We start from the raw sequence: 17161 nt of genomic DNA on the forward strand, positions 1-17161 counted from the left end.
CCTTAGATGGGGTCAGTGACCCCCTTTTGAAAACTGGAAAGAGTCCAAAGAAAAAGGCAAATCGTTAAAAAACGATAAATAATGAAGAGCAGTTGAAAGGTTGCTTAGAATTTGCCATGCTATAACATACTAAATGTTAACTTAAAGGTGTAGGATGTACATGGAGTTTGTTTGGTTTCTGCTCACAGACAGAATGATTGGCTCCTCAGGGGCGGGACTGGTTGCTTAGTAACCACTAAATGCCATGTAAATAAAAGAGAGCACTTTATTTAGCTTTATTTGCTGGCACTTCCTACTATTTCGCCCTTTTGTCATATCTTCCTGCCCCATAACAACACTGACGTAATAACCACGTCCCGCAGCCGCTAGAGAGAAGTCACACGGGCTACAATGGCAACACACGGAATTGTCAACCGGCAGTTCAAATAACAAGTGGACCCAGAGGAGAAACAGAGGCCTCAGCATTCACATAGCAGGGCCCTGATAAGAAGCAGCGCGGAGTTATCGCGAGACTTCAAGCTATCCAGCCTCTCAGTACTCAGCTTCCTTGTGTTATTGTACCCCGCCCCCTGTCGGTAAGCGCTGGAACAGAGGGGAGGAGCCACCGACTCACTGGGCCAAGTAAACTTCCCTAGTGCCGGAAGGTCAGACCAGAGCAGGGAACATGGCAGCCGCTGCAAAGCTACTGGGGATCTCTCGCTGCTTGTTAGCCAGCTCCAGGCTCCGTGTCCCCGCTGCGCGCACTGTATTGGGCCAGAGCAGCCGCTGCCTGGGGCTCCGGCACTTTCGCTGGTTCAGGTAAAGATCATAGAGTCTCTCTGAGTCTGTGTCTCTCTGACTGTCCCCTGCCTTATATCAGTGTGTCTCTGACTGTCCCCTGCCTTATATCAGTGTGTCTCTGACTGTCCCCTGCCTTATATCAGTGTGTCTCTGACTGTCCCCTGCCTTATATCAGTGTGTCTCTGACTGTCCCCTGCCTTATATCAGTGTCTCTCTGACTGTCCCCTGCCTTATATCAGTGTCTCTCTGACTGTCCCCTGCCTTATATCGGTGTCTCTCTGACTGTCCCCTGCCTTATATCAGTGTCTCTGACTGTCCCCTGCCTTATATCAGTGTCTCTCTGACTGTCCCCTGCCTTATATCAGTGTGTCTCTGACTGTCCCCTGCCTTATATCAGTGTGTCTCTGACTGTCCCCTGCCTTATATCAGTGTCTCTGACTGTCCCCTGCCTTATATCAGTGTCTCTCTGACTGTCCCCTGCCTTATATCAGTGTGTCTCTGACTGTCCCCTGCCTTATATCAGTGTGTCTCTGACTGTCCCCTGCCTTATATCAGTGTGTCTCTGACTGTCCCCTGCCTTATATCAGTGTGTCTCTGACTGTCCCCTGCCTTATATCAGTGTGTCTCTGACTGTCCCCTGCCTTATATCAGTGTGTCTCTGACTGTCCCCTGCCTTATATCAGGTGTCTCTCTGACTGTCCCCTGCCTTATATCAGTGTGTCTCTGACTGTCCCCTGCCTTATATCAGTGTCTCTCTGACTGTCCCCTGCCTTATATCAGTGTCTCTCTGACTGTCCCCTGCCTTATATCAGTGTCTCTCTGACTGTCCCCTGCCTTATATCAGTGTCTCTCTGACTGTCCCCTGCCTTATATCAGTGTCTCTCTGACTGTCCCCTGCCTTATATCGGTGTCTCTCTGACTGTCCCCTGCCTTATATCGGTGTCTCTCTGACTGTCCCCTGCCTATATCGGTGTCTCTCTGACTGTCCCCTGCCTTATATCGGTGTCTCTCTGACTGTCCCCTGCCTTATATCGGTGTCTCTCTGACTGTCCCCTGCCTTATATCAGTGTCTCTCTGACTGTCCCCTGCCTTATATCAGTGTGTCTCTGACTGTCCCCTGCCTTATATCGGTGTCTCTCTGACTGTCCCCTGCCTTATATCAGTGTCTCTCTGACTGTCCCCTGCCTTATATCGGTGTCTCTCTGACTGTCCCCTGCCTTATATCGGTGTCTCTCTGACTGTCCCCTGCCTTATATCAGTGTCTCTCTGACTGTCCCCTGCCTTATATCGGTGTCTCTCTGACTGTCCCCTGCCTTATATCGGTGTCTCTCTGACTGTCCCCTGCCTTATATCAGTGTCTCTCTGACTGTCCCCTGCCTTATATCAGTGTGTCTCTGACTGTCCCCTGCTTTATATCAGTGTGTCTCTCTGACTGATTCATCTGATTTGTGGACTGAGATGTATAGTTCTGATTTAGCCCAACAGTACAGTGATACTATAAGAAAAAAGGTGATTCCATTCAATAATTCATGTTTATGGGACCATTATAGCCTGCACTAATGGAGCCACCCCTTCTCATTTGAGCAATACTTGTCAGCTTTCCAAAAGGGACCAGTTCAAGTTTAAATATGAGGACACAAAAGGGAAAGATACTGAAGATTTAGGGGAAAAAAATAATTTTCAGTACAGGTATCAAATCTGGTTGGTCTAGCGGCTTACAGAGGAGAGCTGGATTGTTATGGGTTGTATGAGGATAACTTAGTTTAGTGGGTTATGTAATAAAAGGCACTGAGTTTGCCCAGGAGCAGTATCACACAGCAACCAATCAGTAGCTGGCAATTACTGGTCACCTGTTTAAAAGTAAACATCTTATTGGTTGCTATAGTTTACTGCTCATGGGCAAACTTGGTGCCTTTTATTACATACTAGACATTTAGCCCGTTAAATTAACGGGCGCTAGAACATATGTAACGACGGTCCGTGGGGCACATGAGCAGTAGCGCAATCCCACGGACACAGGGACTGGACGCAGAGACACTTGAAGATTATTATATAGGATAGGATAGGATCCCTCCTCTTGGCCACAGGGTAGGGCTGTTAAGGGGACTGAGTGACAGGGGCACTTGCTGCTGGAACACACCACTTCCATTACTTGCTGCACATACTGACTCTCTCTCTCAGGGATGGAGACTGGACATTGTGGAACAGCAGCTCAATGAACACAGATCCCATAAATCAATGAGCATTTTTAGGTGAAGCTTTGGGACAGCCCTGAGCTTGTCAGGGAAATTGGAAAGCTGAGTGACGTGTGATCCCATCAGTGCTTTTGTGCAGTTCATTCAATGCTGCCTCTCTGTGTCACAGCGCTGGGTGCCTCAATCACAGGCTGGAGGTGTGGCTCTGCTGCTCCCATCCAATCAGGCACCACTCCTTTACATTTTAACTCTGCACCTCACCTGAGCCTCTCGCTCCCTCTCCTCGGTGCTGCTTCTATAGCCCAAAGTAAAGGTAGCGGCGAGTGCGCCTGGTTGGCTGCACCTTAGCAACCCGTGAGGGAGACACGCCCCCCGCCCGTTCCGACGCCAATCAGCCAACACCAGTCACTCGTGTAACAGCCAGTGCCCCCCCAGCTCATTCAGCTTCACTCCAGGATTCAGCGCCGCTAAGCAACTTCCTGCCGCATCTTCCCTGCCCGGCGCCTCTCACTATTCTGCCTCATTATATAGGAATTGCTGGGACTCCTTCTAACTCTCCGCTTGCACATATAATAGCCGCTGCCTACCTGCCTTTCCACGGGGATTCCCTTCAGATGCCCGGCTGCTGTGATACACTCCCTCCTGCCTTTCAAGTTCGCTTGACCAGCGAGGTCTCACAGCCGAACCTGATGGCAAACGGCATTCGCAGTGTAATGAAGCTTTAGATACAGTGCGCATGCGCTCCCCTTCCAATGCAGCAACTGGATGAAAGTCATTTCAAATATAAGCTGCAGTGTAACCCGCTACACAAGTCCAGGAAGTAGCTACAACATTGTGGAAGGCAGTTTGTAACGACGGTCCGTGGGGCACATGAGCAGTAGCGCAATCCCACGGACACAGGGACTGGACGCAGAGACACTTGAAGCATAGGGCATAGTGTTGTAGTATGGGGCATAGTGTTGTAGTGTCCCATCCAGCAAATACATTATGAGAAATTGTGTTTCAGCTGAAAAGTTTGCTCCAGGTCTGGTAACTAATAGCAACCAATGTCTAAGTAGCATTTACTGGGCTTTCAAAGACCTGGAAAGAGCATCCTTATTATTACATTGCTTTACAGAGCTCATTTCATTATGGGAAAAGAAGAGCTGGAAAAAAAAAAAAGAAAATCCTTTTTCAACATTTACATTTTTTGATCGAAATTATTATTTTTTATTAAACGGAGCCTATGGGAGTTGGGCTTCCTACAATTTGGAACTTTCTGGATAAACGGCTTCTGGGTCGTTTCTGTCGGGGGGTGGGGTGGGTGATGTCAGGGGTGGGGCTGAAAACTTGGTGATCAGCAATTGGCTGATCACCATGTCATTCACTTCAATGTCCTGTCCGCATTTGGAAATCTGGAACGACAGTTTTCACTCGGATAGCCCTTCCAAAAACCAGGCTGTCCGGGTGAATTTCGGACAGGAGGCAACCCTACATGTGTAGGTACAATAGGTACAAAACGTACTACACCTCTGCAGGCAGTGACTCGGCAGAACCAGGAAGTGAGACAGGAAGACTGAAACTACATTTACATTCTACTTCTTGTTTAGTGCAAGCGATAATTAAAAACACTGATATTTCTTAATTAAAACCTTAGGAATGCGTTTATTCAGCACAAGCCCTGCTCATTGCACTCATGTTCAACAAAGGACCATAGTGCCCCTTTTAATTATTTTTAAGGCAAAGTTCACCCAACGATCAGCAGCCAAACAATTCATAATTCTTATGGCTTTCCGACCAGAGGAAATTGCAGCCTATATCTCTGCCTTAATCCACATAAATCCTTTATGGCTCCAGCTCTGATGGGATTTGGGGTTGTAGCAAGCTGCTGTCTGAGATCTCATTGGAAGGAATTGTGTAGCTGCTTTACAATATTCAGATTATAGTGCTTATGGCATTCCTATCGGTACTAATATCACAGAAAATGCTTTTAAAGGGGTTGTTCATGTTCAGGTTAACTTTTAGTATGATGTAGATAGGGATATCCTGAGACAATTTACAATTGGTTTTCATTTTTTATTATTTGTGGTTTTCGGGTTATTTAGCTTTTTATTCAGCAGCTCTTCAGTTTGCAATTTCAGCAGCCTGGTTACTAGGGCTCAAAGTACCCTAGCAACCATGCATTGATTTGAATAAAAGAATGAAATACAAATAGTAGAGGCCAGAATAGAAAGAGGAGTAATATAAAGTAGCAATAACAATACACGTGTAGCCTTACAGAGCATTTGTTACTGATGGTGGTAGAAGCATTTCACACTGGACAATTGCACTTACAGTTTTACAGTTACACTTTTGTAGTTGTAATGTATACACATGAGCTTTGGAACTGTGGGTGCCAGAATGATAAAGTCACAGGCATTTTCTGAATTCCTCCCAGTTCAATTAGTGGAATTTGTTGCAATCAAAGGTGGCAGTTGGCATTTACATCAATAGGGGGCTATTGTGTTCCCCCTTAAAGTAACAGTAACACCAAAAAATTAAAGTGGTTTAAAAGAATGACAATATAATGTAGTGTTGCCCTGCACTGGTAAAGCTGGTGTGTTTGCTTCAGAAACACTGCTATAGTTTATATAAACAAGCTGCTGTGTAGCCATGGGGGCAGCCATTTAAGCACAGGATACACAGTAGATAACTGATAAATTCTGAAGAATCCCATTGTATACTACTGAGCTTATCTTTTATTTGCTGTGTATCCTGTGCCTTTTCTCATTTTCAGCTTTGAATGACTGCCCCCATGGCTACACAGCATCTTATTTATATAAACTATAGTAGTACTTATCTGTTATCTACTGTGTATCCTGTGCTTGAATGGCTGCCCCCATGGCTACACAGCAGCTTGTTTATATAAACTATAGTAGTACTTATATGTTATCTACTGTGTATCCTGTGCTTGAATGGCTGCTCCCATGGCTACACAGCAGCTTGTTTATATAAACTATAGTAGTACTTATCTGTTATCTACTGTGTATCCTGTGCTTGAATGGCTGCCCCCATGGCTACACAGCAGCTTGTTTATATAAACTATAGTAGTACTTATCTGTTATCTACTGTGTATCCTGTGCTTGAATGGCTGCCCCCGTGGCTACACAGCAGCTTGTTTATATAAACTATAGTAGAGTTTCTGAAGCAAATACACCAGTTTTACCAGTGCAGGGCAGTACATTATATTGTCATCCCTTTAAAAACTTTTATTTTTTAGTGTAACTGTTCCTTTAAAAGTACAGTACCATGCTCCCCAAGCTGTCGCCCATAGCTTTATACATACACACATATATATATATCTCGCATACTAAACATTGCCTAGTATCAATGGAATGGTTTGTGCTTGTAGAAATAAAACTGGTCCTTTGTTTTGCAGCTCGGAAGATAAAGTGACAGTGAAGTTTATAAATCGAGATGGAGATACCCTGGTAGCAGAAGGAAAGGTCGGGGAATCCCTGCTGGATGTAGTTGTAGGAAAAAACCTAGACATTGATGGCTTCGGTAAGTATCTGTTGCCTGGCTGTGCCTCTAACAGGGGCAAATAATTCAGTTACATGCACCCCCCTAAATACTTTGCCTCACAGTGTGTACAGAGGAGCTGCACCTGCTTTCTACATACCCCCCTCTGCACAGAAACCCATCACTTACAGCAAAGCACTGTGCCCCCTGTTATTAATGAGCAGATCATTTGCACCCAGCACTCTGTATAGTGTGAAAGCATTGCCCCTTTCATCTACTAATTGCACCCTTCACTCTGAGGAGCAGATTGATTAAGTGTGAGATTAGACCTCGCCACAGAAAACTCACCCACTTTCTCTTCATTCCTATGAGATTTTTAGAAGCAAATTTATGGTCAACTCTAACTTAAAGGGCACCTGTTGCCAAAATATAATATCCCCAACCAAATAGAGTATATACGGCTAATAGAGCTCGCACTCCAGTTGGGGGGTAACATTAGGTTTTTTTTTATGCCCCCTGCCAGTGTTAGCCAACCCGCATCAGGAGGAAGTTCCTGGTTGGAGCGGCCATGTTGGGGCACACGCATGCGCATAATGAGCAAATGCCACAACTTACTCATTATTAAGGATGCACCGAATCCTGGGTTCGTTTTGGGATTCAGACAGGATTCGGCCTTTTTCAGCAGGATTCGGCTGAATCCTTCTACCTGGACGAACCGATTTGGTTTGGTATTTGGCCGAATCTTTCGCAAAGGATTTGGGGGTTTGGCCGAATCCAAAATAATGGATTTGGTGCATCCCTACTATGTCAGAAGTGTTGTTATGCGTGTGTGCTCTTTCCAATATGGCTCCTTGCCCCAGGAGGTCCCTCCCAGTATAAGTGTTTAGTGCTGGTGGGGCAATTTCTTAAACAGGAGCCAGCAGAGCCGCCATTAGAAATCACGGAGCCCCGTACAACAACATTTTCGCTTCCTTTCGTGACTTCGGGTCTTTACGCAACTTCGGGACTTCGGCTTTGGGTCACTTCCGTATTTTGGCTGTTTGGGGACTTCGGAAATGGCCACATGGCTTCGGTGCTGTCAAGGGGGGCCCGGCTCTTTCGAAAGTGCAGCACTGCCGGGCCCCCCTTTAGGCCAGTGACACATGTACCCCCTGTCCCCCACTCATGGCGGCCCTGGCAGCCAATAATAGTGAGTAACTTGGACTGCATGAGCCCCTGTAGTTCTTATCTCTGTTGGTTCTGACTACATGTACCATAAAGAAACAAGGCAGCAGTAGTCCTCTCCTCTCCAGCCTAGACTTCCCACAATGAGGTATATTTATCAAAGAGTGAAGTTAATAGTGAAGTTCCGCCCCTTTCCATTCATTTCTATGGGATTTTTAAAGGCATATTCATCAAAGGGTGAACTTTTACTTTCAACCATTGGTAAATACGCGTTTCAAAATCCCAAAGAAATGGATTGAGAGCTGCGGAATTTCACTCTAGTTGTGGAACTTCACTCTTTGATAAATTTACCCCAATGTCTTGCATGATCTGAGCATAACTAAAAGAGGAGAATCACAGCAACACGCAAGACATTGTAGGAAATGGATTACTGGCTGTAGTTACAACCTGCAGTGCAGGTGATATCATGGGACAAATTCTGCATTTTATTGCAATTACATTTACAAATAACATTTTCAAAAATGTAATTAATGCTTTGGAATGAAGCTTAGAACTGCTTAATATTGAATAGGTTTACTTCCCCTTTTAAGTTATGTGCACTTTACTTTTGTGTAACATTCTATTTAATGCTGGTTGTGTGTATGCGTCAGGTGCTTGTGAAGGAACGCTCGCCTGCTCTACCTGCCACCTCATCTTTGAAGACCACGTATTTGAGCAGCTGGAGCCAATCACTGATGAAGAGATGGATATGTTGGATCTCGCCTATGGACTGACTGATACGTAAGGGACAGAGGGCTCTCTAACAGCAAATGATGAAACGAGTCAACTTTAAAGGGCCAGTAACAATTTTAAAGAGCTTAGTTTGCATTTAAAGGGGAACTCCACCCAGCAAACATGTTTGCAGTGTGAAAGAAAATGTAATTTTAAAGGGATACTGTCATGGGAAAACATGTTTTTTTTCAAAAAGTTAATAGTGCTGACCCAGCAACATTCTGCACTGAAATCCGTTTCTCAAAAGAGCAAACAGATTTTTTTTATTTATAATTTTGAAATCTGACATGGGGCTAGACATACTGTCAGTTTCCCAGCTGCCCCCAGTCATGTGACTTTACTGCTGTACTGCAAGTTGGAGTGATATCACCCTCCCTTCCCCTCCAGCAGCCTAACAACAGAACAATGGAAAGGTAACCAGATAACAGCTTCCTAACACAAGATAACAGCTGCCTGGTAGATCTAAGAACAACACTCAGTAGTAAAATCCAGGTCCCACTGAGACACATTCAGTTACATTGAGAAGGAAACAGCCTGTCAGAAAGCAGTTCCATCCTAAAGTGCTGGCTCTTTCTGAAAGCACATGACCAGGGAAAATGACCTGAGATGCACCTACACACCAATATTACAACTAAAAAATACACTTGCTGGTTCAGGAATTAAATTTTATATTGTAAATATTATATTATATTATTATATTGTATATTGAGTGAATTTTTTTTTTATTAGAAATAAAAAGTACATCATAAAAATCATGACAGAATTCCTTTAAGGTTCTTTCCAATATACACTACAATTCTACAATATTCTTGAAACAATGTTACAGAAGTCTGTTCTTCTCCAGCTGACTTCTGCTACTTTGTTTCAGGAATCTGAACCAACATTGCAGAGATAACAAGCAGCCAGACTGATCCTGTTTTCATTAGTGATTACATTGACACATTTTAGAGAGGAAATGCCTCGTAAGAAAGACCATAAAACCACTGTCATTCTGTCTGTCCTTCTCTTCAGGTCGACTCAAACCAATCAAATATTTGTGTCTGTCTGTCCCAGTCGGCCAAAATTTCAGATCTGACCAATCAAATCGACCATGTCTAAGGGACAATCCTGTATGCTCCTATCATTCCTTGGATATACAGGTTCCTACATGTATGGCCGGCTTAATACATACAGTTGGGGGTCATTTATCAATACTGGGCAAATTTGCCCATGGGCAACAACCCATGGCAACCAATCACATTGCTGCTTTTATTGTTCTACTTGCAACTTGCTTTTAAAAGCTAATCACTGATTGGTTGCTATTGATAAATGAGTCCCAGTATGTTCATAGTAGCTGTACAATTAATTTTATTTAATAAGTAAAGCTAAATACGGATATCTCTTGTAAATCAGACATTTTTTTCCATTTCATGGAGTTACTGGCCCTTATATTTACTTCCTATTGATCAGCCCAAGAAATGTAGGTACAGTTAGGCTTTCAGTAGACTAAGGAACAAGGGTTGAAGTGAAAATTCTAATTTTTTTTTTCCAAATTTGAATTGTGAATTATCCAAACTCGATTCAAGTTTAAATTTGAATTCAAAGTTTGAGATTTATCATACTCTGGCCCTTTAAGAATTCGAATTTGACTATTCACCACCTTAAACCTGCCAAATTCCTGTATAAGTCAATGGTAGAGGTCCATGGATCAATTTGGTGATGTTTGCAGCCTTCCTGACATTTCTTTCAGGAAAAAAAACTTGAATCAAGTCTTTTTGAATTCGATTGAAGTTTTTCAAATCCTAATCGAATTTGGTTTGAGTTTAAGGATCGATTAAATTCGTCCGAGCTGAAATTTTTTTTATTTTATTAACACATTTCAATTGGTCGAAATTCGACCCTAGATAAATGTTCCTCTAAGAGTTCAGCTATGCAATTAGGGCACCTAAGGAATTTTTCACCAAGTTTACTATAACCCTCCTTTATATGTTTTGATACATCACTCGTCAACAGACCTGGAGGATGTAATTGTTATATGACCTAGGTATAATTATAATGTATTTCCCAGAATTCATTAATGGAGCCGGGTATTTATATCGGTTCAAAGTGCAGTGAGTAGCAGTGGCCACATGGTGTCGCTGTTACTATGTGTATATTGCTGTGTATAATTTCTATACTGATAGACTGAGCATACAGTAGTCTGAGAAAGAGAAATACACACCACGATTCACTATAACCAATAAAAAACTGGACAACCCAATAGGAAACCATTTCCATAAAGGATTTAAGAATTTTGGTTCTTAAGGGCAAATTTTAAAACGGATAATGATAGAAAAGTGTGGGAATACAAATGGATGGAAACTTTCAATTCTCTGGAGAAGGGACTAAACCTGGGACTAAGCGATCATATGGAATTGCCTTTATTCCACACTCCAGTAATTCAGCCCTAATTTATAGTCCGCCTCTGACCCACATTATCTTGTACCTTACCTGCTTGTCTCTTGCAGAATCTGACGGTTTGAACACCAACTGATAATTATCCTTGAGAAAGAGCAAAGTTGGTGTTTGAAATGTCCCCAAGTATTCCTGTTGAGTGCGGTACTATGTTACTTTATTTACTAGCACCCGGGCATGTTGCTAAACAAGTTTAGGTTGTGCTCCTCCAGGTTTTTATTAGGAATGCACCAAATCCAGGATTCGGTTCGGGATTCGGCCTTTCTCCGCAGGATTCGGCCAAATCCTTCTGCCCGGCCGAACCGAATCCAGTGAGAAGGAAATCGCATGACTTTTTGTCACAAAACAAGGAAGTAAAAAATGTTTTCCCCTTCCCATCCCTAATTTGCATATGCAAATTCAGATTCAGTTCGGTATTTGGCCGAATCTTTCAGGGGATTCGGGGTTCGGCCGAATCCAAAATAGTGGATTCGGTGCTTCACTAGTTTTATTTATATATATATATATATATATATATATATATATATAAAATATATGTATATATACCAGAGAACACCATAGCTTTATTGTAATCAGCTTGAAAAATGAACTAAAATGTTCTTTACTCTTGCTATGATTAAAAGGTGTCACCTTTATACCACTTTAGTTTTTATTTTTTGCCCTGTAACATTTTCACAACAACTTTACCAGCACATACTGAAATGCCAAATCCTTACAGTAATACTGAACCCAATCAGCACATATTCACCCAGCACGCCTAGATATATGGCACTTGATATCAAAGACTATTCATTTTAACAGCCATAAAAGCTTCTCATGTTTCAGTGCTAGATTAGTTGGGGGCCACCCAGTACATACAGGTTAGTTAACGGAAATGTGTATGTACTGGGTGACCCCCAACTTTCCATCTTAGAAATAATATTTACAGAAGTGTAAGCTCCTTACAAGGCCTTAGTAAACATCTGATTGAGAGCTGAAGTGCTCACAGACAGCACAAAAAAGTATAGCAAGAAAATGCAAAACCATAAAGAGCATATTTCATTTGTAGAACACTCTCCTGGATCTGATAGCTGGCTGTATATTCTAACATAACACGACTCTGTATAATTTACATTAAAACACAACGATAAGACTAAACTGTCCCATTTGAGAAAAAAGCCTGTAGTCTAGGAATTTAATGCAGTTCCATGCTTTGCCTCATGGCGGCGCTGTCTTTCTTCTTATATTTTCTGTCTAGTACTTTGTTTTAGGAATGCAGATGTGGATATCAGAATGTGTTTACTCTTTATTGAAATATATAAGGATCGTCACCAAGCAGTTCCATGATCGTATAAAGGCTGAAGGCAAAGTGCTTTTATACAGGTCCTACCCCCTAAAATCCTCAAATTTTGCACCATATTTCTTATTATACACAGGGTTCATCCAGTTGCTGTTACAACTGATGATGCCACTTAAAGGAGAAGGAAAGGTTGAAACTAAGTAAGCCTTATCAGAAAGGTCCATCTAAATTCACAAGTAAACCCTCAAAGTAGTGCTGCTCCGAGTCCTCTGTCAAAAGAAACACTGCATTTCTTCCCTTCTATTGTGTACTCATGGGCTTCTGTATCAGACTTCCTGTCTTCATCTTAAACCTCATTGCCCTGGGCGTGAGCATGCTCAGTTTGCTCCTCTTCCCCCCCCCTCCCTTTTCTACTGTAATCTGAGCCCAGAGCAGGGAGAGACTCAGGCAGGAAGTGATGTCACACCAAGTTAATACTGCAGCTGCTATCCTAAACAAACAGAGAGCTTCTAGAGCTTTTTACTCAGGTATGGTAAAACATTCTACAGAATAAATATAGCATTCTAGCTTGCACTATTGCAGCTAATCTATTGGCAATAAAATGCCTCCGTAGCTTTCCTTCTCCTTTAATAACCTATGTTATTATATATATATATAGGGTTTATGATGGCCTGAAAAAGGAATAGCCTATTCTGCTCCTTAGCGGGGTTAAGGGGTTGTTCACCTTAAATTAACTGTTAGTATGATGTAGATATTGATATGCTGTTGGAATTTGCAATTGGTCTTCACTTTATTTATTTTTATTTTCTTCTGTTTCTTAATTATGGAATTGGAGGGAGACTCAATGGAAGGAAAAGTAATTAATGGCGATGCACTGAATCCAGGATTCGGTTCGGGATTCGGCCAGGATTCGGCCTTTTTTCAGCAGGATTCGGATTTGACCGAATCCTTGTTCCTGGCCGAACCGAATCCGAATACTAATTTGCATATGTAATTAGTGGCAGTTAGGGAAATAACGTGACTTTTCGTCACAAAAGAAGAATTTTTTTCCACTTTTTCCTTTCCTGACCCTAATTTGCATATGCAAATTCGGATTCGGTTCAGTATTCGCCCAAAGCTTTCGCCAAGGATTCGGGGATTCGGCCGAACCCCAAATAGTGGATTCGGTGCATCCCTAGTGATTAAAAAGTATCAATAACTATAAAATTGTAGCCTCACAGAGCATTAATTTGTTCGGACGATGGGGTCAGTGACCTCCTTTTAAAAGATGGGAAAAAAGAAGGCAAATAATATGGAAACTATACAAAAGAAAAGTATAACGAAGACCAATGAAAAAGTTGTTAAGAATCGACCATTCTATAAAATATTAAACCTTAACTTAAAGGTGAACGACCCCTTTAATCAGATCAGTGTAGGAAAGTAGCCTCTTTCTGGAATGTAAACTGACATACCAATCATATGTATAGGCCAGTGAGTTGTTCTACAATAAATTATTAAGCAATGTTTATGGATCATGTTGCCCTGAAGGCTTAAATGGGTTGTTCACCTTTCAATTAACTGTTAGTGTGATGTAGAGAGTGATATTCTGAGCCAATATGGAATTGGTTTCCATTTTTTTATCATTTGTCGTTTAGAGTTACTAGGCTTTTAATTCAGCAGCTCTCCAGTTTGCGATTTCAGAAATCTGGTTGCTAGGGTCTTAATTCCCATAGCAATTGATTTGGATAAGAGACTGGAATATGAATAGGAGAGGCCTGAATAGAAAGATGAGTAATAAAATGTAGCAATAACAATAGATGTGTAGCCTTACAGAGCATTTGTTTTTTAGATGGGTTCAGTGACCCCAGTTTGAAAGCTGCAAAGAGACAGAAGAAGAAGGCAAATAATGCAAAAACTATAAAAAACAAAAAAACCTGATGGCCAATTGGAAAGCTGCTTAGAATTAGCCATTCTATAACACACTAAAAGTTAACTTAAAGGTGAACACCCTTTTAATAAGGGATCTCTTTTGTTTCTGTTCCAGGTCCCGGCTGGGCTGCCAGATCTGCCTGAAGAAATCCATGAACGGAATAATGGTGAAAGTGCCAGACTCTGTGGCCGATGTCCGGCAGGCGGTGGATATGGGCAAGAATTCATGAGACGTAGACTTCTTCAAAAAACGCTGCCTTTTTATAAGATTTCATGATTCTGTGTAATTATCACTAACTTCTATGCGCTAGACTGAACCAATGGTTTGAATGTATTTCTAATTTTGCCTATAAATATAAATACATAGATTTTGTACATTATATTTCCACAGTTCAGTGTCCGACTGAGTGATGGAGAGACCACTGTGCTTCCCCTTCCCACTCCATAGTGATAATTGCTGTCATTCTGTGCTTCATACCATACATTCACTAAATTCATATATTCACTAAATTCATACCATACATTCACCAAATTCATAAATTCATACCATACATTCACTAAATGATGAAGCAGACACACTGCCAGCACTTTAACCTGTTCCCCAAGGACCAGCAGAATTAATAGTCTTTTATGTATAATGTCATATATGTATAGACATATGTGCTGGAATAAAAGGCAGGAGGCCCCAAATCTGAATACTTCTATAAAGGGCGGCGCGATACAGGCTAAACTAAAATTAATTATCAAGTATTTATATAGCGCCAACATATTGTGTAGCGCTGTAAAATAAATGTGTTTATACAAAGAAATCACATGAATTACATACATAGAACATACAGGGTTACATACATACCAACTAGTACCGGTACAAAAGGTGAGAAGCAAAAGAGCTTACAATCTAAAGGGGAAGGGGATGAGACACGGTGCGGGAGTGGGCAAGATCAGAAATAAGCAGGTGAGAGATGTAATATATGGTATTGCATTTGGTAGTTAAACAGAGTGAGGGTAGGTTTCTCTCAATAAGTGAAGTTTAAGAGATCTTTTGAAAGCAGAAAGTTTGGGAGAAAGTCGGACAGACAATTGGAGAGAATTCCAGAGGAGGGGTGCAGCCCTTGAAAAGTCTTGAATGCGAGCGTGTGAGGAGGTAATGAGAGAAGAATTGAGGAGTGTAGTAAGGTGTTTGGGTGAGTATCTAGAGATGAAATCAGAGATGTAGGATGGGGCAGAGTTAGGAAGTGCTTTGAATGTCAGGGTCATTAATTTGAATTCAATTCTGAAAGTAGTGGAAGCCAGTGCAGGGAGTGGCACGGCAGAGGAGGAGCGGTTGCTGAGGTGTATAAGCCTGGCAGCAGTGTTCATTATGGACTGGAGAGGTGACAGTCTCTGGCCTTAAACCAGGGATCCTCAGCCATATTGAAATGTAAAAGAAGTTAAGCTCAACATAAACCTGCAAAAAGTTCTATGTGGACTTGCAGCCGACAGGAGACTCTGTTTGGTAGTACACCTGGTTCTGTGCAACAAAACTTGCCTCCAAGCCTGGACTCCAAACATAAGCACCTGCTTTGAGGCCACTGGGAGCAACATCCAAGGGGTTTGTGAGCAACATGTTACTCATGAGCTACTGGTTGCATTAAACAGTTGCCATTACATTCATTCAGCAAGTGTCAGATTTTACATGGATCTTGTGTATTATAAAGATATAAATGAATATGTACAAAGTTTGTTCTTTCTCCACATATCGGTTCCTGTAGGGGGGAGGGAGAGTGGAGCTGCCATGCCGTGATCTTGGTCAGTGGAGAATGCCTCTGGAAACCATATGGCATCTCCCTTTTAGTATTCTAATAAAGTCGAACCTTGGAATGAATGTGCTTTTTAGTTGCCGCGTGTCACTGACCAGTAGTAACCAGATCAAGAGAAGGGAGTACTGAGAAGCAAATTGAGAATATGTGTGTGTGCCCATGTCTTTATCCTACTCCATAAACATCTTCTATAACTGTGATACCAACATTAGCTATAGGGGCATAGTGTGGGTATAGGATCTATTGTGTGGAATCCCCTTATACATAAAAGAAATCTCAGCCATGACCTGTAGAATTTTTGATTTATATATAAGATACAAATTAGCTTTTTGTGCTTATACCTATGTATAGCCTTGTACTGAATGATAAATTAAGCCAGAATAAACCCGATAACCCGGAGCACAAGCCAATCGCACAACAATCCTGGTGGTTTATTTCATTTCAAAACATTTATTAGGTTCCTTGTCCTGGAACACCCACCAGCTCCTGAGGATTCCAGATAATAGGTCCTATATTTGTATTAATGTTTATTTTGGTTAAAGGGACAGTAATCCTAAAATGCATGGTTTCTCCTTGTGTCGAATTTACATCTGCACGTGTGCACTTACACACACACACATGCATGCGACACCTGTTATCCAAACCTGACCTGGGGTTTTCCGATAACGGAACTTTCTGTAATTTGGATCTTCAGTATCTTAGTTTGGATCAAGTGCAATTTACTGGTTTATTATTACAAAGAAAGAGGAAATCATTTTTAACATTTTGGATTATTTGGATAAAATGGAGTCTATGGGAGATGGACTTTCCATAATTTGAAAATTTCTGGATAACTGGTTTCTGTTCAACAGATCCCATACCTGTGTGTGTGTGTATATATATATATCTATATATATAATCACTTGTAGGCAGCCGCACTCTGATCGTGAGTCTTTAATTCACAGTGGGTGCTGGATCAAATTTTACACATAAATGTCCACAGAGTCGCACTCCAAAATTAAGTATCACATTTATTGCATAAATCTGTGTGTCCAACGTTTCGGCCCACCTTAGGTCCTTTATCAAGGATAAATAAATGCAGTGTTAACAGTGTATTTATACCTCCACCTCCCCACGAGTTTTGGCGCCAAGTAGGACATCATACAAGCTAGAACTTCACATCATTAATTACCCATTGTAAAACATCAAAAGAAATACACTTTCTCACCACTTGGTGTCGCCGACTTGCAGTGAAAACGAAAATAGTCCATTCAGAAACACTTTCTGCCAAGGAATCTGTGAAGTTTATACAAAATATCTATTGAGTTACAGATATGACAGTGTTATCTCCTTTAGTGGAAATTGTCGGTGAC

General features: G+C 41.8%; 1 protein-coding gene across 1 annotated transcript; it reads left to right on the plus strand.

The window, feature by feature from the left end:
- Positions 1-322: 322 nt before the first annotated feature.
- On the plus strand, positions 323-14390 carry fdx1.S (ferredoxin 1 S homeolog). Its single transcript, XM_018250336.2, has 4 exons — positions 323-798; positions 6373-6497; positions 8270-8399; positions 14126-14390. The coding sequence occupies exons 1-4, from the start codon at positions 665-667 to the stop codon at positions 14238-14240; spliced, it is 504 nt and encodes a 167-aa protein (XP_018105825.1). The 5' UTR covers positions 323-664; the 3' UTR covers positions 14241-14390.
- Positions 14391-17161: the final 2771 nt, after the last annotated feature.

This window comes from Xenopus laevis, chromosome 2S, assembly GCF_017654675.1.
Source record: "Xenopus laevis strain J_2021 chromosome 2S, Xenopus_laevis_v10.1, whole genome shotgun sequence".
Taxonomy (NCBI): Eukaryota; Metazoa; Chordata; class Amphibia; order Anura; family Pipidae; genus Xenopus; species Xenopus laevis.

Bases quoted from the DNA above. Each gene is read 5' to 3' on its own strand.
- fdx1.S (XM_018250336.2), top strand. From the start codon at position 665: ATGGCAGCCGCTGCAAAGCTACTGGGGATCTCTCGCTGCTTGTTAGCC. The intron at 6,498-8,269 runs GTAAGTATCTGT...TGTATGCGTCAG, and splicing joins CCTAGACATTGATGGCTTCG to GTGCTTGTGAAGGAACGCTC. The intron at 8,400-14,125 runs GTAAGGGACAGA...TTTCTGTTCCAG, and splicing joins GCCTATGGACTGACTGATAC to GTCCCGGCTGGGCTGCCAGA.